Raw genomic sequence first — 27,391 nt, forward strand, 5'->3', positions numbered from 1 at the left:
TTTATGACATTACTCAGCCCTTTTTAGGAAAAAAAATACCAAGTTTACAACGGCTTTAAATATCTATCTCTAGGGACACCAGAGGCAAGACTCTTCAAAGTTCCTAAAAGCCACCACCAAGATAAGGGAATTGGGAATCATGTTTCCCTTAGAAAGGGGCTTTAAACCTTTCTTCAAGGATCCTTCCTGCATCATCACACTTATTTTCACTTTCAATACATTTTTATTGAAGTATTATAAAGTATATATTATGACATTTAGAAACAAATGGATCTAAGCAATGCACAATAGTTTTATCAGAACAGAAGCCATCAGTAACAGGGGTTGCACAAAAAAATGGAAACACTATATGATTCACAGGTGTGAAAGCGACCTTTCGCTTTCAAAGTGAAAGTGATGCAACACATTTTTGCTTCTGCTGTGTGAGGAGAAACCTACCTAACAGGTGGGAAGACTCACTTTCATCATTCACTGTGTGTGCTGCTAGTAATACAGAGTCATGTCAGAGCTTCCTGAGATTCCAAGAGGGCGAATTGTTGGTGCCCGCTTAGCCGGTGCCTCTGTGACTGAAGTTTCCAGTTTATTTGCCGTGTCATGAGGTACAGTATCAAAAGTTATGACAGCATATACAGTTTTCGGGACAACATCGTTTGATAAGCATAAGCGTGGTCCACATGATTAACTGACCGAAAGAGACAAAAAGGACATTGTGCAGGATTGTGACCCGGAGTAAGAAAACTGCTGAAAAAGTGACAGCAGAGCTCAGTCTCAGTCTTCACAGCATGAAATTCACATCAAAGTAGTGCAGGATCCTGTATGTGTCCAAAGTCGTATGTTAGGGCTAAATGTTAAGGGTTAGGGGCTAGTTAGGGTTAAGGGTCTGGGTTAAATGTTAGGGTGAGGGTTAGGATTAAATGCTAGGGCTACGATTAAATGCTAGGGTTAGGGTTAAGGGCTAGGGTTAAATGTTAGGGTTAAGTGCAAAGGTCAGGATTAGAACGTTAACCTTAACATTTAACCCTAACCTTTAAGCCTAACCCTATCCCTTGACCCCAACCTTAACCCTTACATTTAAACATAACCCTAACATGAGACTTTGAACACAAAATCGCATCGAAAAGTTTTCAATTCAACAGTTTTGTCAGACGTTGCAGAGGCACAATATGGTTGTTATGGAGAGGGCAGCTGTCACGTCCTTAACAACGGATGACTCATCAGCTGTTAGTGGGATTCCCTGCTGACAGCCGAATGTAAACAAAAGAATGCCTACATTTAAAAAAAAAAAAAAAAAAAGTAAGTGTGTGTGTGTGTGTTTAGTGACTTGTTGGAATCTGGAAGGCCCCTTTTTTCAAAATAGGGCCCCTAGATCCTGGACCACTCCACTACCACTGCTCATTCACCAAAAAAGTGGTAAAAGTGAGTAAAAACACCCCATGCTCGGATAAGGGTCTGATTTGGATTTTGGGGGGACCCCCACGCCATTTAAAAAAAAAAAAATTGGTGCGGGGTTCCCCTCAACATCCACAGCAGACCTAAGGGTCTGATTTGGATTTGGGGGGGAAATCCTGTGCACTTTTTTTTTTATTTTTTATTTCCAGCATTCTTTTTTTTTTCATTTCAGCAAGTCTCATCCAGGTCGCACACATCCAAAGTTGCATCAAAGTAGCACCCATCCAAAGTCGCATCAAAGTGGTATCAAAGTCAATACTTTCCTATTAGCGGAAAAAAAAAAAGCATTATAAATGCGCGTTCAAAAACGCAAAATGCACCTAAAAAATGAATCAATCGCAACATGCAGAGGTGTGAACCAGGCCTAAATAAACCGTTCCACTCCTATTATTGTATTGCTTCACCACCATTGAGCCTAGTATCACTACATGCAGTAGAAATAAACATTTGGAAGCACTAATAGGAGACATCCTTGATAACCCTGAAACACATTGGCTTATCCCTTTAAATAATATGTAAACTCAGCATTTCATATACCTGAAATGTGCTAGCTGTACCATGAACCTGTATGAAAAAGTATCCAGTTCTCTTGGCATTGCTTCCTTTGTGTGTAACCCCTGGTGTACTTGCCAGTCCCTCTGCTATCCTATTAAAAATGGACCACACTATGCATGAGAGCACAGTGTGGTCTGTTTTCAGGTGGTGTTGGGATTCAATGATCAGGCTTGTGCTGACACCTCACCACCCCCCCAGCACAGCCATTCACTGGAAAGACAAGTGTTCTGCTGTTTCTCCTCCCCAGGCTCTCTAAGGTCCTTATGCAGCTGAGAGCAGAGGGTATGTGATCACTTGTGAAAAAGGGGAAAAAAAAAAGGCATACATAATTTTTTTTATATATGTATACACAAATTATTTGCTTTTCATTTCTATTTTAAACTGAATGAGTTGTTTTGGGTAAATGCCAATGAGGTTTACGAGAAGAAAAACCTCATTGGACTCTATATATCTGGTGTGACATTCTGCTTTTCCTGAAAATTTTTAAAATTAAAGACAGAGTTAGACTACTTTATAATTATTGTGGTAGGGATAGTTACTTTTTTTTTCTCCTTGGAGAGAATATTAATACCTTTACACTCAAAATACCTGCTACACACTTAATTCATCTGTTACAGAAAAAAGCTTCCTAGGTTACCATTCTGCCTATAGCCTTCTCATTGGACAATGCATCATCATAATCACCTCTGTCCAATGAACAGAAAGTAGCAGAGTGGTATTCCTAACAAAACTGGCAATATTGAAAATTCTATGGCGGGTAAAATAGTACACATTTGTGTACTTGAAATGTGTATGTATCCGTTTGCCTGGTGTAGTAACCAAGAGTAACGTGTATCTGCGTAGGTTAATTTTACTTCACCACCAAAGGTAAATGCAAGACTGTCTGCATTATTGTCACCATTGCCAACAAACCATTTTTAATGTTTACATTTTGAGTGCATTCATTGGGAATGAACCATTAGGTCTGAAATGGCCCCGTCTGAAGAGGCTATGGCTTGCAGTGTCCAGACAGAATTTCCTATGGCTTTTAACATGGCCTTTTAAGTCTTCCTAAACTTGCATCACAAAAAAACAAAAACCACACACACTCATCAACAACCATTAGCCTGCAAATTCATCCCAGAGTTAGAACTGGCTTTCATTTGAAGAAAAAGTTTGGTTTTGTTTGATTTATTTCTTTTTAGTTGCCATTTGTTCAAGAGGTGTCCAGTTACACCCTTTGAACAGGCAGCACCTTATGGATTAATATTTATGAAGGTATACTTTTGATTTTGGATATTTAAAAAACTAGGCATTATTATTTAAAAGGACCACTTAAGTGCTTACAATAGACTTATTTGGATGTGAGGATGAGTTCAACCACTGTCTGTTATAATGCTGACACTGACAAGAACATGTGGATAGGCTGAGCATGACAGGTTATACAAACACTGCTGAGGATATTTAATTTGGGGAAAGGGGAGAGGTAATGGATCTTCTTCCTTATTACGTCACGGAAAATGAGTGATTAAAGCGGAGCTCCAGTCAAATCTGAAAAAAAGTCTACAAAAACTACACTGGCCAGGTTCACTGGCTGCCCTCTCTCCCTGATGCCGACAGCTTGTGGTTTCACAGCCGGGTGCCCACTGCGCATGCACGAATAGTGTTGCGCCTTGTGAATGGTCTCGTAGTCTTCTGGGACCTATCACGTGTCACAGAAGACGGAGGGGAGGGAAGGTAACTTCCGCTTCCGATTGCCTAGGCAGTCAGAGTAAAAGAAAGGTTCGGGTACCTATCAAAATTGGGTACCCGCTCCGCAAACCTGCCAATTACTCAAAGGGAGTGGGGGACCAGCCCTTAAAAAAGGAACTTCCCCTTTTATTTGGAGCTCCGCTTTGAGAAAGAAAGCCCTTCTATACTATGATGCAATCTAAGTGGTCCCATCTCTACACATTGTGCTTCGAGACACCAGTTATCTTTTGAAATAGTGAACACACACATACAATTTATTTGGATTAATGAACGATGCCTATATTCTTACTGGCTGCTCTCATGGTGAAAAACAAACGGTAAAAGTGTCAATGTGCTAATTCAATGAATTCAATGCTGTTTATTTTAAATGGTTTGTTCTGCATTTTATTTAGACACTTTATTCTTATGTCTCACATTATTAAAAGTTAAGATCACCTTTGGTAACATGTTACATTCATATTTAGGGTGTAACATGTTACCAAAAAGCACCTGCCTGTTTCCCTCCGGTCCCTCAGTGTCGCAGTGGGAGGGGGATCCTCTCCCCATGTCATTAATTAAAAAGTGTGGCTGTGTGGGGCTCCTTCCACACAGCTGTGTCAATCATTGACAGTGATGTGAATGAAGTACAACTACTGTGACACAGCAGCTGACTGCTTGTAGTTCTCAATGAACTGCAAGGGTGCTGGTGAGAGTTCATTAATTGAGAATTGATCTTCTGGCTATCCAGTAAATGCCTACCTGTACTGGAGGTAAGGCCTGACATTACACACAGGTGCAATGCCCTGCAGGCTTCAGGAAAAAAAAAAATACACATTTTTTTTACCTGCAAAAAAGTGCATTTATTATTATTTTTTTAAAGGATGAAGTTAGCCTTTAAGCACACATTTAGCAATTTGAGGAATATACTTTATACCATTTCTTTTTGCAGCCTACAGACCATGTTCTTTAACCTAGTTTATGACACATTGGAGATACAACTTCGTGCTGACATTTCCAATGCTATGTCTCTGAGCTAATCTTCTGTACACCTACACCTTTCCTTGCATCTACTCTCTCACAAAGAGGTAATACGCACTTAGCAGCAGTTCCCAAAGGTTGCAGAATCAATAGGAACTATTGTTTGTAGGGGTGTTTTATATCCAGGTCCGCACTGACTTCGTATATGTTCCCTTGTGTTTTTCTTCAGAAAGAAAATGTTTTAACTATTCCCTTATCTGAGATCAGGCACACACAATGTGGCTGTGCTTGCAAATTGTTATTTGCATCCTGTGCATAAGTACAAGAGACCAGAAGCATAGATATAACAAACATCAGATCTAAAGATCAGAGTTACCATGATTATCAGAATGTCTAAATTCAGAAAATAACCACAATCAATTAAAAACTGAAGCAAAAGTTTGCAATAGTATACCGGGTAAAGTATATGTAAACCCTCACCTTGTACAAATACCCATTCGATAGAAAACAAACATGAAAGGCAAAACATTTGTGTATAGATATTAAAAGAAAACAAACAATTTATTCTTTTTAATAAGTGATCGCATTCTCTCTGTTCTCAGTTGCATAAGAACTGGGGGAGGAGAAGCAGAAGCACACTGATCCTCCCAGTGAATGTGTGTGCACGCGTGGGGGTGGAGGGGGGGGGGACAGGACAAGTCCAGCCTTGCTGAGAACTCAATGTGCTCTCCTCCAATGATCAGAGAACTGACCATAGTGTGTTCTCCTGCTTAGTGTGGTCAGTTTTTAAGAGGAAAGCAGAGGGACTGGCATGAACACCAGGAATTTCACCTGAAGGAAGCAATACAAAGAACGGGGTACATTTTCATAGCAGTACATGGTACAGCAAGGCACATATCAGAAATATGAAATGTTGGGTTTACATTTTTTTTTTTTTTTTAAGTGGACGATCTCTCAAAGAAGTAAAACAACATACATATATTAAAATGTGAACCTTATTAACAACTTGCTCTTGGGCAGAAGCCATAACTATTTTCAAAAAGGCAGTAATAGCCAATACAAACTTAAAAACACAGGCAATAATATGATACCAAAACAAAATCAGATAGATACTAGAATACAGCCTAAATGTACCCTATCACAAATATATATATATATATATATATATATATTGTTACATGCTGAGTCAAATAACAGAGAGCCAAGCTTGTTTCTGAAACCTCAAAGGAATGCTCAGCACTCTTAACTAAAGAGGTAGTAAACATGAGTCACATATATCTACAGTATATCTTCTATTTGTGAATGAACACAGAAGGTCTCTGTACTGAGCATTTCTTTGTTCATTAGTAAGCGCAGGCCTGCAGAGGAGCAGGATATTGAGAACGCCTTGCCCTCAATTCTTTTCTCTATCTCCAAAGAGAAACCAAAGCCACCTGATGGTACTGTTAAATACAATTAAAAAAGAACCATTAAAACAGAAATGAAACACACACACACTAACACACACACACACACACACACACACACACACTTTAACATATTGTAAAGCGCTGCGCAAACTGCTGGCGCTATATAAATCCTGTATAATAATATTAAATAATATCAAGGACCTATTCAAACCAGCAGGCATATTTTATGGTGTAAATTCCTTGACTTAAAAAAAAAAAATTCAATTCTACGTGTGGCCATGCATATGTGTATTGTAATGCGCGGAGATAAAATCTATGCCTGGATTGTTTTATCACAACATATTCTATGCAGAACACACACAGCACTGCAGAACAGGCATTTTGAATAGGTGCGAGGACAACTTTTTATTTTTTTTTAATTAAGATTTTTTTTTGCTGGTCACCATTCTTCAAAAGAGCACAATTTAAAATTCATAAATATCAGTTATTTATTAATTCAATACAGTTTTATTTTTTAGATTAAAGTGATACTAAAGTCTTTTTTTTTTTTTTTTTTTTTTAATAAATAACAACTATGTCATACTTATCTGCTCTATGCAATGGCTTTGTACAGAGCAGCCTGGATCCTCCTCTTCTCAGGTCCCCCGCTGGTGCTCCTGGCCACGCCCTCCTGTCAGGTGCCCCCATAGCAAATAAATTGCTATGGGGGCACCTGAGCCATGGCTCTGCAAGTTCACACAGACACACACACAGACACACACAGTCGCGGCTCGCCCCCATCCCCTCCTGACTGGCTGTGATTGACAGCAGTGGAAGCCAATGGCTCTCACTGTTGCCCCAGCCAATCAGGAGTGAGAGTCCCTGGAGAACAAACATTTGTGGACATCGCTGAATCGAGATGGGGCTCAGATAAGTGTTGGGGGGGCTGCTACACACAGAAGGATTTTTGCTTTCATGCATACTGTAGAATTCATGAAGCCTTGAGCCCTTAGAACCACTTTAATACCACTTGCCCGCCTGAGGATTTACCCCCCTTCCTGACCTGGTCATTTTTTGCATTACGGAGCTGCGTTACTTTAATTGACAATTGCACGGTCATGCAATGCTGCACCCAAATTAAATTTATGTTCTTTTTTAAAAACATTTTTTTTTAAATTAAAAATTAAATTTTTTTTTAAAAATTAAAAAAAAGAAAATTTCGTCATAAATTTAGGCCAAAATGTATTCTGCTACATGTTTTTGATTTAAAAAATCCCAATACGTGTAAATTAATTGGTTTATATGAAAGTTATAGCGTTTACAAAAGGCGGTATATATACTGAAATTTTTAATTTTTTTACTAGTAATGGCGGCGATCAGCGACTTATAGCGGGACTGCGACGGGCATTCTGACACTGGGGAGAACTGACTTGGTGTCACTGACATCCCCAGTGACACCAATACAGTGATCAGTACTAAATAAAAAAAAAAAAAAAGCACTGACACTGTATTAATGGCACTGGGCAGGAAGGGGTTAACGTGACGGGCGATCAAATGTGTGCTTGGAGTGTTTTACTGGGGGGCAGTGTATTGGTGCTTCACTGTAAGCACACTGCACTGGATGGCTGTATACAGCCATCCAGAGCAGTGTGTCCGAGCTGACAGGGAGGACGACTGTTATTAAACAAAGCAGCCCTCCTCCCCGTCGGGAGATCCTTGGTAATCACCGGGCGCCGGCGGAGAATCACTGGCTGGGATCTGGTGATTGACAGGCACGGCCGCGATTGGCGGCGTGGGTAGGGCGTGCGACCCCTACCTGGAAATGCAAAATCACATATACATACATGATTTTGCGTACCCCTGCCGCCCTGTAGCAGTATATCTGCTATAGGGCAGCGTGGAAGCAGTTAAATAGAAATCTTTTAAGATTGTTGCATTTGTGTGCGCTAATAATGACTTTAATGTATTTTTATTAAACAAATAATTTTGATAAACATTTGAGCAACTATTATGGGATGTAAAAAAAATCAATAGCACCAACTTTTTATTTTTTTGATTTGATGTCAGCAACATAGTGCAGCAGTGTGTTCACTTACCATAGACACAGTAAAGGCTAGTTATAGGTTGGGGCGGCTGCCATTTTTTTTTTACAGTTGGTTTAATTGGGTGCAGGGACACACTGATTTCTTTCGCTGCCATTGTGTTATTTCTGGGTGTCATGTAAGCCCCTGTGCCTTTAAGGAGGGGTGGGCTCCATCCAGGCACACCTGCCCTCAACTTATCCATTATTATATATGCTCCTACTATGGAAGCTCTGCAAATTATAGTTAGGACCACAGTATATACAGAGGTCCCTTGATGTGGGCACTGCAGCTTACGCTTAATGTGTGCAAACAAAACTCTTTGTTTTTAACTGTTAGAAAGGGCAATTCGGTTGTTTTGCAGGTGGCTAGTAAGTGTGCTGGGAAACCTCTTGTTTGTTTGCATCAATACAAAGGCCTCCCCAATATGGCAAAACACACATCACAACAACTGGTCTTCACACTGGCAATAACATTTAAAGGGCAAATGGATGTTTAGACTTGAACTAACTGTCCTCTGGACAGCAAAGCGCCATAATCCTGTACAATCTCCTCTGCTGTACCACCAAGTTTATGTGCATGTAGAGAGTTGTACAGACAGAGACAGTACTGGAACAGCTTCTCAGGGGAGGAAAATAGTGTTTAGGGGAAAAAAAATGTTTAGAGCAGGTTTTCTGACTTGTACCAATGTCTCTTGAGAGCTTTTAGCTGGCATCTACTCACCACCATAGACCTTATTTGATATTAGTAAAAACCACCAGACGGGGCATGTGTCATCTTGCATCTATGAGTTTCTTTAAAGCGGAGTTCCACCCAAAAGGGGAAGTTCTGCTTTATGCACTGGTCCCCCCGCTCACTGTGAGGAATTGGCACCTTCGGGGTGCGGGTACCCAATTCTGACAGATACCCGCTCCCACCACCTAGGCGACCGGAAGTGGAAGCTGTACTCCAGATACACCCTCGCCCTGAAAATCTTCTGGGACACAAGACAGGCCCCAGAAGACTATGGGACCATTCACATTGCGCAGTGCTACTGGTACATGCGCAGTGGGCACCCGGCTGTGAAGCCGCAAGCTGTCACAGCCATGTGCCCACACTACTTAGGATGCTGGCATCGGTGAGAGAGCAGCTGGTGAATCCGGCTGGTGTGAACACCACTGGATCATAGGACAGATGAGTGGCTGTTTTTTATATGTCAGCAGCTACAGTTTTTGTATCGGATGACTTATTTTTTCCAGATTTGACTGAAGCTCTGCTTTAAGTTTGTTAGCAGCGTCAAATTACAGTGTTTTGACAGGACCATGGTTGTTTCGATTACTATTATAGTCATCTGTTCTTGAGGAAAGCCTGTAGGCAGTAGAAATATTCTTAGTTCAAGGCAAGATAGCGGACAGCATAAACCATCAGTAAATATCACTTGCCTCTCCATGTGCATAAGCAGTGGCACCTTGAAGCACCCTCCGTGTTTATCCACACAACTCTAAAAGGCACTGCCCAGGGCCTGAGTTACCCAATATTTAAGAACAATCAGATAAAATTTCTAGGGATGCTTTATGCAGTACTGGTAGAACCCATGCAAAGGTAAGTGAAAATACTAGGCAGCTGGTGCTGTCAGTTATGTTATCATGTAGATTCATTCTCGCCATTTTAGCACTTTGCCTCTTCTTGCATGTTTGAAGTTAGCTTCCTACAAAAGCAGCATAATAGTTTTCGGAGCTTTACATGTTAAAAATTACAGTGGTTGTATATAGCAACCTCGAAGAGGTTATAACAGATTACGCATTGTGTTATTGGGGCAAGATAACCACATATGTACATGGAGCACACTGTTACTTATGGGATCTTTTTTGCTTATAATTTACCCACTTGCCCTCCTGAGGATTTACCCCCCTTAATGACCAGGCCTCTTTTTGCTACTTGGTGCTGCACTAATTCAACTGATAATTGCGTGGTCATGCAATGCTGCACCCAAACGAAATTTACGTCCTTTTTTTCACACAAATAGAGCTTTCTTTCGGTGGTATTTGATCACCTGTGTGCTTTTTATTTTTCACGCTATAAACAAAAAAAGACCAAAAATTTTGAAGAAAAACAATATTTTTTACTTTCATCTATAAAAAATATATAGTAAACTAAAAGTTAGTTATAAATTTATGCCAAAATGTATTCTGCTACATGTTTTTGGGAAAAAAATCCCAATAAGTGTATATTGATTGCTTTGTGTGAAAGTTATAGCATCTACAAACTATGGTATAGATACTGCAATTTACGCCATTTTTTTGCTATACAGCGCTGCGCTAGTTTAACGGACAATTGCGCAGTAATGCAACACGGTACATAAATGAAATTTACATCCTTTTTTCCCACAAATTGAGCTTTCTTTCGGTGGTATTTGATCGCCTGTGTTTTTTATTTTTTGCGCTGTAAAAAAAAAAGGCTGACAATTTTGAGGAAAAAAAACAATATTTTGGACTTTTTGCTATAAAACATGTCCAGTAAAAAAAAAATTAAAAATCAAATTTAGTCATAAATTTCTGCCAAAATGCATTCTGCGACATGTCTTTGCTAAAAAAAAAAACAAACCCCAATACGTGTAAATTAATTGGTTTAAGTGAAAGTTATAGCGTTTACAAATGGCGGTAAAGATACTGGGATTTTTAATTTTTTTTTATACTAATAATGGCAGCGATCAGCGACTTATGGCGCGACTGCGGCGCACATTCTGACACTGGGGGGGGAACTGACTTGGGGTCACTGACATCCCCAATGACACCAATACAGTGATCAGTGCAAAAAAAAAAACAAAACACTGACACTGTACTAATGGCACCGGGGAGGAAGGGGTTAACTTTATTATTCAGTGAAAGGGTTAACTGTGTGAGGGGAGTGTTTTACTAGGGGGCGGGGGTGTGTACTGCACAGGGAAACGCTGATCGGGAGAGATAAACTCTTCTCTCTCGATTAGCCTGTCAGGAGCTGTCAGGGAACTGACAGAGAGCAGAGCTACTGCAGCCCTGCTCTGTCAGTGATTTCCGCTAATCGCCGGGACACAGCCGGTAACGACTGGCGATGACCCGGCAACTGACATCCGCGGCCGTGATCGGCAGGACAGGTAGGGCGGTGGCGCGCCTTGCGAGCGCCCCCTACCTGTTTTGAAAACACACGTTTTAAAACGTGGTTTTGCCCAGCCGCGCCGCCCTGCCAACGTATTTCTACAGTGGCTGGGCGGCATGTGGTTACACAGTTGTTTTACTAGATTATTAATGGCTCATGCACACCGGGCATCTTTTGAATGCCTTTTCTCCTGGCAAGAGAAAATCAGTATAAAAAAAAACAAAACACAAAGCTGCGTTTTTGCAAACTTCTTTTTTGGGTACGTCAAGTGCTTAGGCATTCATTAATTTCATTGCCTAGAATATTAATTTATCCTGGCCACTGAAATGAACGAACACTCAAGCGCTAAATGCACCTAGCATTAACGCACATTTAGACGCGTTTACGCACATTTTATCGTTTAAAGATCGTTATATGCTCAATAGCTCTTTTCCTGAACACAACTTTGGTGGGGTTTTTTTCTGCCTCTAAACTCATGTAAACATCTATGTGTGCATGGACACATAGGCTAACATGGAGAGGCGTTTAGAGACAGAAGAAGAAATTGAAAAGAAGATCAAACTCTTATAAATCAGGCGTTTTTGAGCTGCAGTGTGCATGAGCCCGTAAGAATGCACACACTTTCACAAATGTTAAATTTGCAGTCATTATCAAAAGGCAACTGCTCAGTTAATGGCACAAAATTCTGTGCCTACAGCTTTGACACAATTGTATAACAGTCTGTATTTTTAAAACAAAAATGCAAAGATTTTTTTTAAAGTCAATACTTTGCTTACCATGAAATGAGGTTGTGTTAGTATACGCTTCAATTCTTTTGCATCATTATTTTCAGGGTAACATGATATTTCTTCCAAAACCTACAATGGGCAGCAGGAAACAGGTTAGTTATTAGTGGGTGCAGACTTATTCTTTACACAATCGCTCATGTTCTGTGAAGCCAGTACTCTGAAGGAAACCGCTTTCCTTCCTGATCATTTATTGATAATAACAAGAATTTAAACACCCTAAATAAGACTTCCACCAAAATAAAAAGTAAGATTTTTGTACTTGCTCTGAAATCTTTTTCTGAACCACTTGCCTACTGGGGCAATTTTTATATTTTTGCACACATGCCAAAATCTGTATTTTTTCCTAGAAATTACTTCAAACCCCCCAAAAGTATATATTTTCTAAAAGCAGAGAACCTGGAGAATAAAATGGTGGTAACTGTAATTTTTTATGTTGCATGATATTTGCGCAATTATTTATACAAAGTATATTTTTAGAAAAAAATACACTAACATGAATTTTAGTGTAAACACACAATATTATACCCATTTTTTTAAAATATAAAAGATTGGCCTGCATCAAGTAAATAGATACTACACATGTCAAGTGTTAAAAATTCCCCTGAAGTCTTGAAAACTATGGTTATCAGTTTAGAGTTAGCTATGAATTATGGCCCTTGGGGTGGATGTGGTGCACTTTCAGAGCCCAATAAAAGTGAACAGGTGTCTGCCATACCATTTCTAAGCATAATGTAGGAAGTGCAAACACCAACATTTCTTTACTGTCCATTGAGGGACACAGGAAATACAGGAATTCTTAAATGGTTGGAATGTCCAAAAGCAGTCAACTGAGGGGTGGGAAATAGCGAAAGAGAAATCCAGCAGATGTGAAAATCATACTACAAAGGAGTATATGAATGTTAGATGAAGGAGCGTCCAATCAAATATGGAACTGCCAGAACAAATGGGTAGGCACCGTTTATCAACCTGCTGCTTCAGACGGCTACCTGAAGAAACAATGGACCTCAAAAGCAAAGTGAAGAACAATCAACAATAAACCTTGAAAAAAGCCGGTGGAACAACAGGATTAAAAAAAAAAAGGGAAAAAAAGGAAACAAAAAAAGGAAAAAAAAAAAAATCACACTTGTGAAAGAATGGGTTTTTCTCAGGAGCTTAGCGGATTCAAGCGTGGTACCACGATAGGTTGCCACCTGTGCAATAAGTCCATCTGTGAAATTTCCTTGCTACTAAATATTCCAGTGAACTGTTAGTGGTATTATAACAAAGTGGAAGCAACTGGGAACAACAGCAACTCTGCCACAAAGTGGTAGGCCACGTAAAATGACAGAGTGGGGTCAGCGCATAGTGTGCAGAAGTCACCAACTGTCTGCAGAGTCAATAGCTAAAGGCTTTCAAACTTCACGTGGCCTTCAGATTAGCACAACAACAGTGCATAGAGAGCTTCATGGAATGGGTTTCATGGCTGAGCAGCTGCGTCCAAGCCTTACCTCACCAAGTGCAATGTAAAGCTTTAGATGCAGTGGTGCAAAGCATGACGCCACTGGACTCCAGAGCTGTGGAAACGTGTTCTCTGGAGTGATGAATCATGCTTCTCTGTCTGGCAATCCGATCAACGTGCCTGGGTTTGGCGGTTGCCAGTAGAACGGTACATGCCTGACTGCATTGTGTCAAGTGTAAAGTCTGGTGGAGGGAGGGGATTATGGTGTGGGGTTGCTTTTCAGGGGTTGAGCTTGGCCCCTTAGTACCAGTGAAGGGAACTCTTAAGGTGTCAGCATACCAAGACTTTTCTGACAAGTTCATGCTCCTAACTTTGTGTGAACAGTTTGGGGATGGCCCCTTCCTGTTCCAACGTGACTGCACACCAGTGCACAAAGCAAGGTCCATAAAGACATGGATGAGCGAGTTTGGGGTGGAGGAACTTGACTGGTCTGCACACAGTCCTGACTTCAACCCAATAGAGCACCTCTGGGATGAATTAGAGTGAAGATTGTGAACCAGGCCTTCTGGTCCAACATCAGTGCCTGACCTCACATATGTGCTTCTGGAAGAATGGTCAAACCTTGTGGACAGCCTTTCCAGAAGAGTTGAAGCTGGTATAGCTGCAAAGGGTGGGCCAACTCAAAAAGAACCCTATGGACTAAGACTGGGATGCCATTAAAGTTCATGTGCATGTAAAAGCAGGCGTTCCAATACCTTTGTGTGTTTGTGCCAGAGAGAAGGATAAATGATTGCTTTTACAGCCTTTATGGGTATAAAAGCAATCGGTGTAAAAAAAAATGTGCAGATTGTACCATACTTATGCTTACATTGACCTCTAGGCTTCGAAGTCCTACGTTTTGGTAAGTCTCGAATTAAACTGTAGTGGTGGTGTCTAACTTTGGTAGAAGTCTCACTACTACTGTGGCATATTTGACATTATTGATATTATTCATAAATTACACACTAGCACTGCACATTATAAGCATGCTTGATGTTCACAGATGCCAGAAAAATCTGGTGCAGTTGTGCATCGTAGCTAATCAACTTCAGCTTGTTCAATTAACCTTTGACAATAAAACCTGGAAGCCGATTGGTTTCTATGCAGAGCTGAACCAGATTTTGCAAGTTCTGGTTTTAGTAAATTCCCCCCCCCCCTAGTTTTAGACATGTAGTACCTTGAAAAAGTATTCATACCCCTTGCAATGTTCCACATTTTGTCATGTTACAACCAAAAACATAAATGTATTTCATTGGGATTTTATGTGATAGACCAACACAAAGTGGCAAATAATCGTGAAGTGGAAGGAAAATGATAAATGGATTTCAAATTTTTTTACTAATAAATATCTGAAAAGTGTGGCATGCATTTGTATTCAGACCCCGAGTCAATACTTTTGTAGAACCAGCTTTCACTGCAATTACAGCTGCACGTCTTTTTTGGCTATGTCTCTACCAGCTTTGCACAACTAGAGAGTGAAATGCCCATTCTTCTTTGCAAAATAGCTCAAGCTCTGTCAGATTGGATGGAGAGCGCCTGTGAACAGCAATTTTCAAGTCTTGCTACGGATTCTCAATTGGATTTAGGTCTGGACTTTGACTGGGCCATTCTAACATGAATATGCTTTGATCTAAACCATACTATTGTAGCTCTGGCTGTATGTTTAGGGTCGTTGTTCTGTTGGAAGGTGACCCTCCGTCCCAGTCTCAAGTCTTTTTCAGACTCTAACAGGTTGTCTTCTAAGATTGCCCTGGATTTGGCTCAATCCATTTTCCCATCAACTCTGACCAGCTTCCCTGTTCCTGCTGAAGAAAAGCATCCACACAATATGATGCTGCCACCACCATGTTTCACGGTGGGGATGGTGTGTTCAGGGTGATGTGCAGTGTTAGTTTTTTGCCACACAGTGTTTTGCTTTTAGGCCAAAAAGTTCAATTTTGGTCTCATGTGACCAGAGCCCTTTCTTCTACGTTTGCTGTGTTCCCCACATGGCTTCTTGCAAACTGCAAATGGGACTTCTTATGGCTTTCTTTGAACAATGGCTTTATTGCATGAAGGATCTCTGCAGCTCCTCCAGAGTTACCATGGGCCTCTTGGCTGCTTCTTTGATTAATGCTCTCCTTGCTTGGCCTGTCAGTTTAGGTGGACGGCCATGTCTTGGTAAGTTTGCAGTTGTGCCATACTCTCCATTTTTGGATGATGGATTGAATAGTACTTTTTTTATAACCTAACCCTGCTTTAAACTTCTCCACAACTCTATCCCTGGCCTGTCTGGTGTGTTCCTTGATCTTCATGATGCTGTTTGTTCACTAATGTTCTCTAACAAACCTCTGAGGGCTTCACAGAACAGCTGTATTTATACTGAAATTAATTTACACACAGGTGGACTATTTACTAATTAGGTGAATTCTGAAGGCAATTGGTTCCACTAGATTTCTAGTTAGGGGCATCAGAGTAAAGGGGGCTGAATACAAATGCATGCCACAGTTTTCAGATATTTGTAAAACATTTTGAAAATCATTTAATTTTCCTTCCAGTTCACAATTAAGTGCCACTTTGTGTTGGTCTATCACATAAAATCCCCATAAAATACATTTACGTTTTTGGTTGTAACATGACTAAATATGGAAAATTTCAAGGGGTATGAATACTTTATCAAGGCACTGTATGCCCACTGTGTCAAAAGATGAAAAAAAACCCCAGCATTATTAAGTTTGGGAGAAATACCTGCAGAGTGGTACTCTTCCTGTGCTAAATTAACAGAACCAGATATAGAACCATCTGCATTCAGAGGGCAAAGGTAGACAGAGGAAGGTCAGAAGGAGACTATGGGCGAGATGATAGGGGTTGCTCACTTGTGACCCCTGCAGGTCGATTCCTCAAACTCTGACACAGTCAAACATTCCTCCCTCGATAAATTTGAGGAGGGTGCTCCTAAAGTCATATAGGAGGTCCAGAGGCAGATAATGAGTCAGCATGGGCAATAGCTAGCAGAGGTTGGCAGGCAGTGATCAGGGGAGCCACAGAGAATTAGGGAGAAGAAAAACAGCATGCACAATACAGCCAAGCGAAAAGGAGGTGCAGAAGCCTTAGAGGCCCCAAAATGCAGGACTGTCCATCACTGCTGGCTATGACAGAATGAGTTGCAACCAGCACCTCATAGTTTACTTTGAAGGGACCAGAGCATAGCAATACACTGGGCTCTCAGGTAGGGCTGAAGCCCTGGCTTGTCTTGCTGCTCGTGTTAGTGGAGTCTGGATTATAGGGACAACCCCTATCCAAATATTTGCTCTCTCACTGAGCTCCCCCCTAAGGGTTCTTCAGGAACAGGGCTCCAGCAGTATATGAACCACAGTCCTGGACCTGTATAGCACTGTGGCAAAATCAACTTGTTGCACTATCAGCCAAAGTAAGCACCTAATGCAAGATCCCATGCCCAGAGCAACATCTTCAGCAATCTCCTTCCTGGTGGGGTCAGGGTACAGTCCTCCAAATTTCATGCATGGGGTCAACCGATCCGAAAGCTGTAAAAAGGAGCTGTGCAGTAAGAAGCCAACCGTTCACTTAACAACACTAGTAAAAAGCTGAACATATGTGAATGATGTTACTGAATGTTACCGGAGTCACTGAGAAATAAGAATCCAGTATGTGACTAACCTCACTGGTAAACGTTAATATTTAACCCTTTTACTACCACCAATATAATGTATGCTTTGGCAGCAGCGGCAGTATTTACACACGAGTATAGCCTTGCATGCTGGAGTGGGGCTATAATTTATAGTTAACTATAAACTAATGACTTGTAAGGGCTTATAAAGCTTATGAATAATTTGGGGCACCACAGTTTGGCATCATTTCACAAGTGCACGTGCAATTTTAAGGTCTGGCATGTTTGGTATCCATTTACTTAGCATAACCTCATTTTATATTTTACAAAACAAAACAAAAAAAAAAGGGCAATATTTTGTTTTTTTAGGAGTGTATTTTCTGTGAAAAATACAAATTGATAAACAGTAGCACAATTACCATGTGATATAACAAAAGAATTTGCAACTGCCACCATTTTTTTTCTCCAGGGTCTCTACTTTCTGAAAATATATGTTTGGAGGACTTGATGTTCTACTGAAATCTATGAGGAATGCCACATGACAGATAAATTAGAAAACAGCCCAAAATATACAACATAGGCCATTACCATTTCCCCCTACAGGACTGACTATGAAAGGATGTTGGGTGCTGTCTGCTGGGGATTATCTCCATCTCCAACCTTAATTTAAGCATCTACTTATACTACTACTACTAAACACGTAAGTACATTTTACACCTCTGTACAAGTCTGTTATAAAAAAAAAACCTAAAAAAACTACAAACTACTGCAAGTTAAAAATATGCCTAAATACACTTGCCTGCATTCTGTGGGTTGGTTGCAAGTGCAGTAATCGCACCTATTCCCATATCCACCCGCAGTCAAAATCACAATGCTCTTATGAGACACGTGGGGCTGCCATTCATTCTGAATGGCACCCCCATGTGTCTCAGCCCGAAGTATGTTTGCGGGTACGGGAACCACAGGGAAACTGCATGGTCAAAAAGGCCGCGTTTTTAAAAAGGTGCATGCACCTTTTTCCTGTTGAAAACAAGGGCTGCTGTGCCTGAGCAAATGCGGCCCTCTCAGCCCACAATAATGTTAACCAAAGCGAAGGTACTACAGATGTACCTAAAGCTTTCTAATGCTGACAATATATGCCCCAACTTCAACCAGCATTAATTATACAGATTAAAAAAAGCTACAATTACCAGTTCCAACTATTCCAAAGATTAGATCAATGTTGGAGATGGGTTTGCTTGACCCACATATTTTTGTGATAAACAGCTTGTTGAAACTGCCTTGAAAATTGGTGTTTGAGCAACATGAATATAAGCACACAAGTGTCAGGTGCATAATGGATATGTTCAGAGCATGCAATCCATTTTGGCAAACTAACAGGTTGAGATTGCGTAGCATCTAAGCCTGACAAAAGCCACCCAAGGAGTCACGGGCATCTTGCTTTCAACCTGGCTGCCCTCATACTGATAAAAAAATAAATAAAAGTCTCCATACTGCTGAATGTGTACTACAATACCAAGTTACCAGTCCTGCAGCTACTTACATTTCCCTCAACTACATTTCTCTACCTAATTTATGCACACTCAGAAGCAGTTAAGCAGCATGTGTAATTGGCAGCAAGTCAGTTTTTTGGGCAGAAATTGTCAGACCCAAGGTGACCTCCCACTTTGGCCTTCAAAATCCAAGAGTCAGTCTTAAAGTGTTACTAAACCCACAACAGTAAAATCAGTCTGTATATGCAGTAAAGCATGCTTGTTATACTCAATGGGGAACCTAAGGGGTTACTTTTCTGCATGGTGTAAAAAGGCTTTTTGATCCTCACTTCTCTGATCCTCCCCTTCTTCCAGTGTCCCCCTCATCTCCTGATAAGACATATAATGTGGAGTCACTCTGCACATGCTCAGTTTGGTGTATAAGGCTAGAAAGGCTTTTTTTTCTTGGGAGAGTGCATGTGATCAGCACAGGGCCAATCAGAGCTGTCCAGACACAGGGTCAGGGGTCTTGCAACCTCATAAGTAAATCAGGGGAGAATGATAACTCCTCCTACAAGCATTAACATGTGCTCTGCTGGACACTGATAGAGGTCACAAGACTACTCTAACTGCTAATGAGAGAAGGCATTTAGCAGTTTATATTTACTACAATAATTGCATTTCCATGCAGGGTCCTGGGTTTAGTAACACTTTAAAGTAAGGAAAGTGGACAGATGCTTAAGTTTCATAGACAGGTTTACAAACTTGCCAAACCTAATTTAAGACTTAATATTAGGAAAAAACAAAGACAATATTTTCTACTTTTTGTTATAAAACATATCCAATAAAAAAAATAAAAAATCCAATTTTTTCATAACTTTAGGCCAAAATGTATTCTGCTACATGCCATTGGTAAAAATAAAAATCCCAAAAAACCTGTATATTAATTGGTTTGTGTGAAAGTTATAGCGTCTACAAACGATGGTATATATACTGGAATTTACGCAGATATGATGCTATACTGGTAAAGGCGGTGATCAGCAACTTATAGTGGGACTGTGATAGTGTGGCAAGCAATCTGGTGCAAGCTGACGCCGGCTTGGTGGTACACTTACATCAATTGTGTACTAATACTGTACACTTTACTGAAGACACTGGCTGGGTAGGAGTTAACTTCAGAGGGAAATCAAAGGGTTAACTGTGTACCTAACAAGTGCAATGTGTGTAATACGTGCTGCTTTTACTAAGACGTGGCTGCTTTTTCTCGCTGCTTTGCAGGGAGAAATAACAGTCAGATCACTGAACTGTGTACAGAGTACTGTGTGTTTGTAAACACAGGGCTCTGTGCTGTGATTGGCTACAGCCAATCAGCAGGTCTCAGCCATAAATCATTGGCTGAGACCTGATGACCGAATCCTGCTGTAGCCAGTGACAGTGATCCATCTGCCCATGCTTCCTGCCCTTAGTAAATGTACTGCAGGCAGGCGGGAAGTAGTTAAAGAGCTGAGCTCTATGGCTCTGTTCAAACCTATATTTAGGTACGTTGCGTTTAGAACAGACTTATTTGTGACCATCACACAAAAAAGTGAGGGCACCTTTATTTGAAATTGCATCTTACTTCAATACCTGGCAATAAGTTACAATATGTTTGCAGTGCAATTTAATGCAAGTGTTGGGTTGTCATTAAGAATGAATGGCACTGCAGGGTGCCTACCAGAACAAGGGGCATTTTCATGTGCTGCATGAATACGCGATATCACACACACTCTGCGTTGCCAGAATGTGAATGGGCTTTAAATTCCTGTTATTTGGCTCATTCAGCTTATAAATATAAAAAGTGCTCGGCCTATAGTCATTGCATAATTTAACTCTAGTAATATGCAAACAATTGCCTTAACATTTTGGAGCATCCTTCTGGCTGGTCAGTAAACCCTGAGGTCAAGCTACATATCTGACAAATTATGAAAAAGGCATGATAAAAATGTCTTTGCTCAGCCACTAAACCTAATTTACTCTATTTCCTCATCAGAGCTAGACTCAGTCTCTAATAGCACAGAAACCTTGAGTTTAGCCATTTTAGATTTTTATAAATATATGCAGTACATGTATTGTTTGACCTTTGAATAGAACAAGCAATTGGCGAAATGAGTTTTTTTTATGAAGAGTAAGAACATATTCTGCTTTTAAGTGATACAAACAGGTAACCATTTTCAAATAGCTACAAATCCTGACTGTTTACAACCATTAGCATGGTACATTTTGCACTCATAAAACCTCTTCACATAATAAAGTAAAAATACTGTCAGTTATGAATGCCCCAATTACAGAGTTGTTTACTGGCTTCTATAGTGCTTGCATTTCTTAATTTTTTTATTTTCTTTTTTAGCATTTTTTGGTTTAATTAATATAAAACGAAATGGGTAAACGTTATCGGTAATGAAGGCCCTCTGTACGATTTAAATAATCAACACCTGTTTCACAAGTGCTACTAGATTTGCAGCCTAGCAAATGGAAGTCAGATTACAGCTGAATAATGGAGCTATTATAAATGATCTGTGTATAAACACCACAACAGTGTCAAGGAGATCATTTTATCCTAGTACATCTGGTCAGTTCAATGCATTTAGAAAATACTCTTGGAATACCTAAATCAAATTCAAATGCTGAAACGTTACATGCATGAACAGTAAGAAGAAAAAAAAAAAAGTTAATTACCTCTTTGGCTCTCTGTACAGCATCACTCGGAGGATTCCTGATTTGTGGCGAAGACTTCGTATTGATTTTGTCATAAAGCTGAAATCAAAGGACAAGAATAATGCAATCAAGCACAGTTTGCTGATTAAACATGCTAAGTTAAAAATGAAAGTCCTGACTGCTTGCCTCTTATCATTCAGAAGTGGAAACTCTTTCAAACAGAATCTTTAAAAGCTACTATCTGGGAACCAGCAAAGAGATGTTGGAAGAGGAAAAAAAAAATACAAGTCTGCTAATGCAGTAAACTATGAGAAAGTTTCCTGCTGTAATAGCTGTCCCAAGGAAGTGATGAAAATCCCCAATTAAGCACTGGCAAGGGTTTTTGTTCCTGAAAGGAATGTGGAGACGTAAGATTAGGCTTCAACAGCTTTCACTATTACCATTTATGAACTAGGGGACCGGTGAATTTATTTTTCACATGGATGGTATGATGCTAGAAGCTGTGCTAAGGATCATTACTAAAACATTCAGCACTATAAGTGCTCACATTACCACATTTTATAATCTGCTTAAAAGGTGCACATAAGACTTCACGCTGGATATAAATGCACAAATTATACTAAATGCCAAGTTTTCACACATAAAAAAGTTCTCCGTTTTTAAACAGACAAATAATTTGCCGTAAAATACACACACAATTCTTGAACCCAGCTCCTACAGTGACATATGAAGATTCTTAGAATTCTTCTACTCCAGTGAGGAACAAGTCAGTCACTGGTGGGCCAACTGTTCAGTTCAAGTAGGGTGGGGCGAACATTAGATAAATCTGGATGCCAAATCCGAACCTCACTGAAATCAAAGGTAGCAGCAATTTAAATAATGCTTAACAGGAAATATTAAAAATGACCAACTCGTGTAAAACCAACCTAAACCTGCTTGTGAAGTGGCGCATCTGCAAGATGTATACAACCTACTAGTGCAACACTTAACATTTACAAAGCAAAAACAAGCTGTTTAAATGCTGATAATTGACAGCTCCCTGCCAACTTGTTTTTCCTTGTAAAAAACAGCAATGCATCCCCCCAAAATACACACTAGACCCTTGAGGGTCTGGTATGCATTTTGGGGGACCTTTGGGACATGGATTGCTGTAAAAAAAAAGAAAAAAAAGAAAGCCATCTGTCAAATTTTATTCATGGTCAATTACGTTAGGTTTACTAAATAAAAAAAAAGTATCACGGACAGTACTCAATTGTTTCATGGTCAATTAAAAAGTGTTTTTTGTTTTTTTTTATTTTTGCAAATGTAATTTTTGCTGTAGTACAGATGCAATCCTATAGCAAAAGTGCCAAAAAAGAGGGAGTTTTAAAGGGATACCTAATGCAAACAGAAGTGTAGTGCCACTCCTGAGCCATACTAGACCATATGACCAAAATAAAGGGGGGGGGGGGGGGTGAATGGGGGTCAGGGGTTTACCTTGCAAGGAGGGACCATCCTATCCCCATGTTAATGGGCCTCTTCCTCACAACCCTAGACCAAGGCTTGTGGGAATATGCAGGTGAAGGCCTTCAGAATTTGAACACAAGGGGGCACCCAGATATTGCCTTGTGTGTGAGCGGTACATTGACCAAAAGAAAAAAAAAAGCCACATAGGTTGATCCGGGGGAAAAGTATGATTCTACCACACAGTAAGAATGAAGTGCACTTGCAGCCTGGTGAGAATCTGGCCATATGACACTTCAACAGAGGCCACCATCACATCCAGGACCCTCATTCAAAATAAAAAAAAAACAAAAAACAAAAAAACAAAATCACATTGAGGGTCACCGACTGTACCCTTGCTGGAGAGCTCAGCGATATGATTTTTGCTGGTGAAAGAAACACATGACACAGGGCTGTGTTTAAAACAAAGCCTAGGTACTACAAGCATGAGTTTGTGTCCATGCAGATTTTTGGAGATTGAATATCCAACTGAAGTGTTAAAAGTTATATGGAGAAAAAAAATATTTTATCATTTCTCTAGTTTGAACCATGGGGATTTTTAAAGCCAAATAAGCTCGACAATACAAAGTCATCTTCAGGTATCAGTGCCTACGCAGAGACAATCTATTTTTCCAACTGAAGCAGTTTGTTCTGCAAACAAAGTGTATACAGAACAAATTAAGGCAAGGACACCTCTCAGTGTGAGAAACAATGGAGGAAATTGACCCTTCAAATGAGTTAAACAACTTTTTCACAGTATCAATAGTCCAACAGGCCTTCCAGTGTTTTGGCCAGGAGAAGAAACAACAAACTGAACAGAAGATGTTTGGAAGTGTATTCACTAAGTTTCTGCATACACAGGTGGACTTTATCCAAAGATGGATGTCTCTGTGAGAACTTAAAGTCAACATAGAAAAGGTTCGATATTTCAATATTATGAGGGAAAAATAATGCAAAACCTCATGATATTTTGTACAACTGTGAGCTTTAAAAATACGTGGACACTTTTCAATGTATATCGATACATACAAGACTCAATCATGATTATTATGTTTTTACAACTGTATATGATTGCATCCTTACAGTAAGAAAGATTTGCAGTTCATCATCTGATCAGATGAAACTAATAACACTGTTGAGGTTCTGTTTCCATATATTTCAGACTATATGAAAAGACGTGATTAGGACACAAAATACCATATTATTTAAAATGGGTTTGTGCATAATACTATATGTTTATTTGTAATGAATATTGTTAGAAATCTATGTGTGTGTTATAGAATAGAATAAAGTGTGCAAATTGTTTTTATGTATTCTAATTGCTATGTCTGAAATTACACCTCTGTAGAAAAAATTTCTATTTAATTGCTGCTACCATAAATTAGAAATCACCAGACTCTGCAAGGCGTTCTAAATATTTTAGATAAACTATCATACACTATGGCTGGCCATACATTATACAATTATCTGCAGATTTTCTGCCCAATTTCCTTTAGATTTACCTTCAACTATGTAGTGCAAGGGCCTGCCTAATTGGATACAACTGAAAGTGTTGTTTAGGTTTGTCCTCCTATTATATGGTTTTTGGTAAATCTAAACCAAAAATCTGCAGATAATTGTATAATGTATGGCCAGCCTAAATTACTAAAAGTATTCAACGCCCCTCCAAATCATTGGATTCAGGTGTTTTATGAAGCACCCAGGCATGCAGACTGCTTCTACAAACATTTGTGAAAGAATGGGTCACTCATGAGCTCAGTGAATTCAAGCGTGGTACCATGATAGGTCGCCACCTGTGCAATAAGTCCATCCGTGAAAGTTCCTTGCTAGTAAATATTCCACGGTCAGCAGTTAATGGAATATAGCAAATGTAACAAAGTGGAAGCAACCTGGAACAGCAGCAACTCAGCCACTAAGTGGTAGGCCACGTAAAATGACAGAAGGGGGGTCAGCACAGGCTGAAGTGCACAGTGCCCAGAAGTCAACAAATGTCTGCAGAGTCAATAGCTAAAGACCTCCAAATTTAGTGTGCTCTTCAGATTAGTACAACAACTGTGTGTAGAGAGCTTCATGGAATGGGTTTCCATGGCCGAGTAGCTGCATCCAAGCCTTACATCACCAAGTGCAATGCAAAGTGTTGGATGCAGTGGTGTAAAGCACGCCGCCACTGGACTATAGAGCAGTGTTCTCTGGAGTGATGAATCACGCTTCTCTTTCTGGCAATCTGATGGACATGTCTGGGTTTGGTGGTTGCTAGGAGAACGGTACGGAGGGGGGATTATGGTGTAGGGTTGTTTTTTAGGGGTTGAGCTTGGCCCCTTAGTTCCAGTGAAGGGAATTCTTAAGCTGCCAGCATACCAAGACATTTTGGACAATTTCATGCTCTCAACTTTGTGGGAACAGTTTGGGGGTGGTCCCTTCCTGTTCCAACATAGCTGTTGGCCAATACTTTTGGCAATATAGTGTAGTTGCAGCTATGTAGGAAAATATACATTTATATACATTTACATAGATTGTAAGCTCGAAAGAGCAGGGCCCTCGAACCCCTCGTGTATCGCATTGTATTGTTACTGTACTGTCGCGTGTTCTGTCCACCTTTTTAATGTACAGCGCTGAGTGAACTGTTGGCGCTTTATAAATACTGTATAATAATAACTAGAAAAGCTACAATTTCTGGGGAAATTGTGTGAAGTGTTCTTGCCTCCACCAGTAGTCTACAACTGGAGTGGGCGGAGTAACTGGGTGGAGTGGCTGGAGTAACTGTGAAAAGGTCATTGGGCAGCATGAGTTGCAAACAAATGATCATATTGTAAAAACTATTAAGACTATGGCTTAGCTGTAGACATTTGTAGTGGCAGCAGGGATAGCTGAACGCTTTGATATAAGATTTGTGTAGGTGGGCTTGAAAATGAGGGAGTGATGGCAGTTTAGAAATCATGTCCTGACTTTTCAGCTCACACTCTAGCTTTTGTCAGCTCCCACCCTAGTTTTGAACATTCCGCTATTCATTCCTATGGGACCAATTTCACCACAAAAACGCTGATATTTCGTGAACCATTCGGCAAAACGTTCCACAAAGTAATAGCACACCAATCGGGAACAATCCACACGTTTTGGTATATTACTGTCTATGTAGTGTAAAAACTGTGGGAGGAGTTAGGGTTGTAAATTTGGCCATAATAATAAGAATATATATGTGAGATAACAGTAAGTGGTCTTGCCATGTAAGAACACTTAATACTAGAAAAGCTACAATTTCTGGGGAAATTGTGTGAAGTGTTCTTGCCTCCACCAGTAGTCTACAACTGGAGTGGGCGGAGTAACTGGGTGGAGTGGCTTGTCACTCTGCTGCCTGCTCACACACCTGGGTTCCTTTGGCAACTCACTCTACAGCAAGGGCAGAGAAGAGCGGTTAAAAACAAACTGCTCCAACTTGCTCACTTCACTAGCGGTTGCCATTTTCAAACGGTTGTAGTTTAAAAATTTTAAATCCTACACCGAAGAGCTTTATATTGTGAGAATCGCAAGACCCAGACATACATTTTGATGCATAGTATGTCTGAAATATTAAAAATGAAGGCACAGTCGCAGTTTAGAAATTGCCCTTCAAATTTGAGGTGGCTAGAGTGGAGTTTCAAGCTGAACGCTTTGATATACGATTTGTGTAGGGGGCTTGAAAATGAGGGAGTGATGGCAGTTTAGAAATCATGTCCTGATTTTTCAGCTCACACTCTAGCTTTTGTCAGCTCTCACTCTAGTTTTGAACATTCCACCATTCATTCCTATGGGACCAATTTCACCACAAAAACGCCGATATTTCGTGAACCATTTGGCGAAACGTTCCACAAACTAATAGTACACCAATCGGGAACAATCCGCACGTTTCGGTATATTACTGTCTATGTAGTGTAAAAACTGTGGGAGGAGTTAGGGTGGTAATAAGAAGAATATATATGTGAGATAACAGTAAGTGGTCTTGCCATGCAAGAACACGTAAACAGATTATTAAGTGTTCTTGCATGGCAATATGCAGATAATAGCTTCTAGGAGCTTAAAAAAAAAAATGCTAGTGTGCATGGAGCCGGATTCTTTCTGCAGCCAGATTATGGTTTGTAGGTAGTTATCTTTGGTTATGCTGTCTACAAGGGAAAATTCATTATTGAATTTAATTCAATATATCTACTCTGCTGTCACAGATAATTTTATAATTTCATATCTTAGTGTCTGTGTCCACCTCTCAAGCTGACTGTTATATGGTGTTTGTAAGTAGCTTCTGTAAAATAATTTATTTTTCATAGTCTGCAGTCTATACTTACAACAATCTGATCTTATTCAAAGATTTCTGCATGGCAAAAGAACTCAGAATAAATTAATTAAGCTAGGTAAATTATTTTTATTTTTTTTTTTGTATTGGAGGCAACGTGGTTCATCAATTAAACGATCAATTTAGCTGACTAAATTAATCGCTCAAACAATACTTGATAGAAGGCTTGCAACAATTCAGCATTCACCCAAGACCCAGTGGGCACGGGAAAAGCCAAAAGGAGGGCGGAGGCACACATTGAAAAAGTTACATGCTCAGGATAAATCGCATGA

At 40.0% G+C, this 27,391-nt stretch overlaps 1 protein-coding gene across 9 annotated transcripts in view; it reads right to left on the reverse strand.

The window, feature by feature from the left end:
* CASK (calcium/calmodulin dependent serine protein kinase) overlaps nt 1–27,391 on the reverse strand; it is a 325,007-nt gene that overhangs the window by 97,890 nt on the left and 199,726 nt on the right. For all 9 annotated transcript variants that reach the window (XM_089673937.1, XM_089673942.1, XM_089673939.1 and 6 more), the window contains 2 exons: nt 21,335–21,412; nt 12,052–12,132 (listed from right to left, as the gene is read on the reverse strand). In XM_089673937.1, the coding sequence (XP_089530063.1) occupies nt 12,052–12,132; nt 21,335–21,412 (159 nt within the window). The remainder of the gene's footprint in view (nt 1–12,051; nt 12,133–21,334; nt 21,413–27,391) is intronic.

Source organism: Staurois parvus, unplaced genomic scaffold (genome assembly GCF_062004578.1).
Source record: "Staurois parvus isolate SC_StPar_1 unplaced genomic scaffold, SC_StPar_1.0 ptg000145l, whole genome shotgun sequence".
Taxonomy (NCBI): domain Eukaryota; kingdom Metazoa; phylum Chordata; class Amphibia; order Anura; family Ranidae; genus Staurois; species Staurois parvus.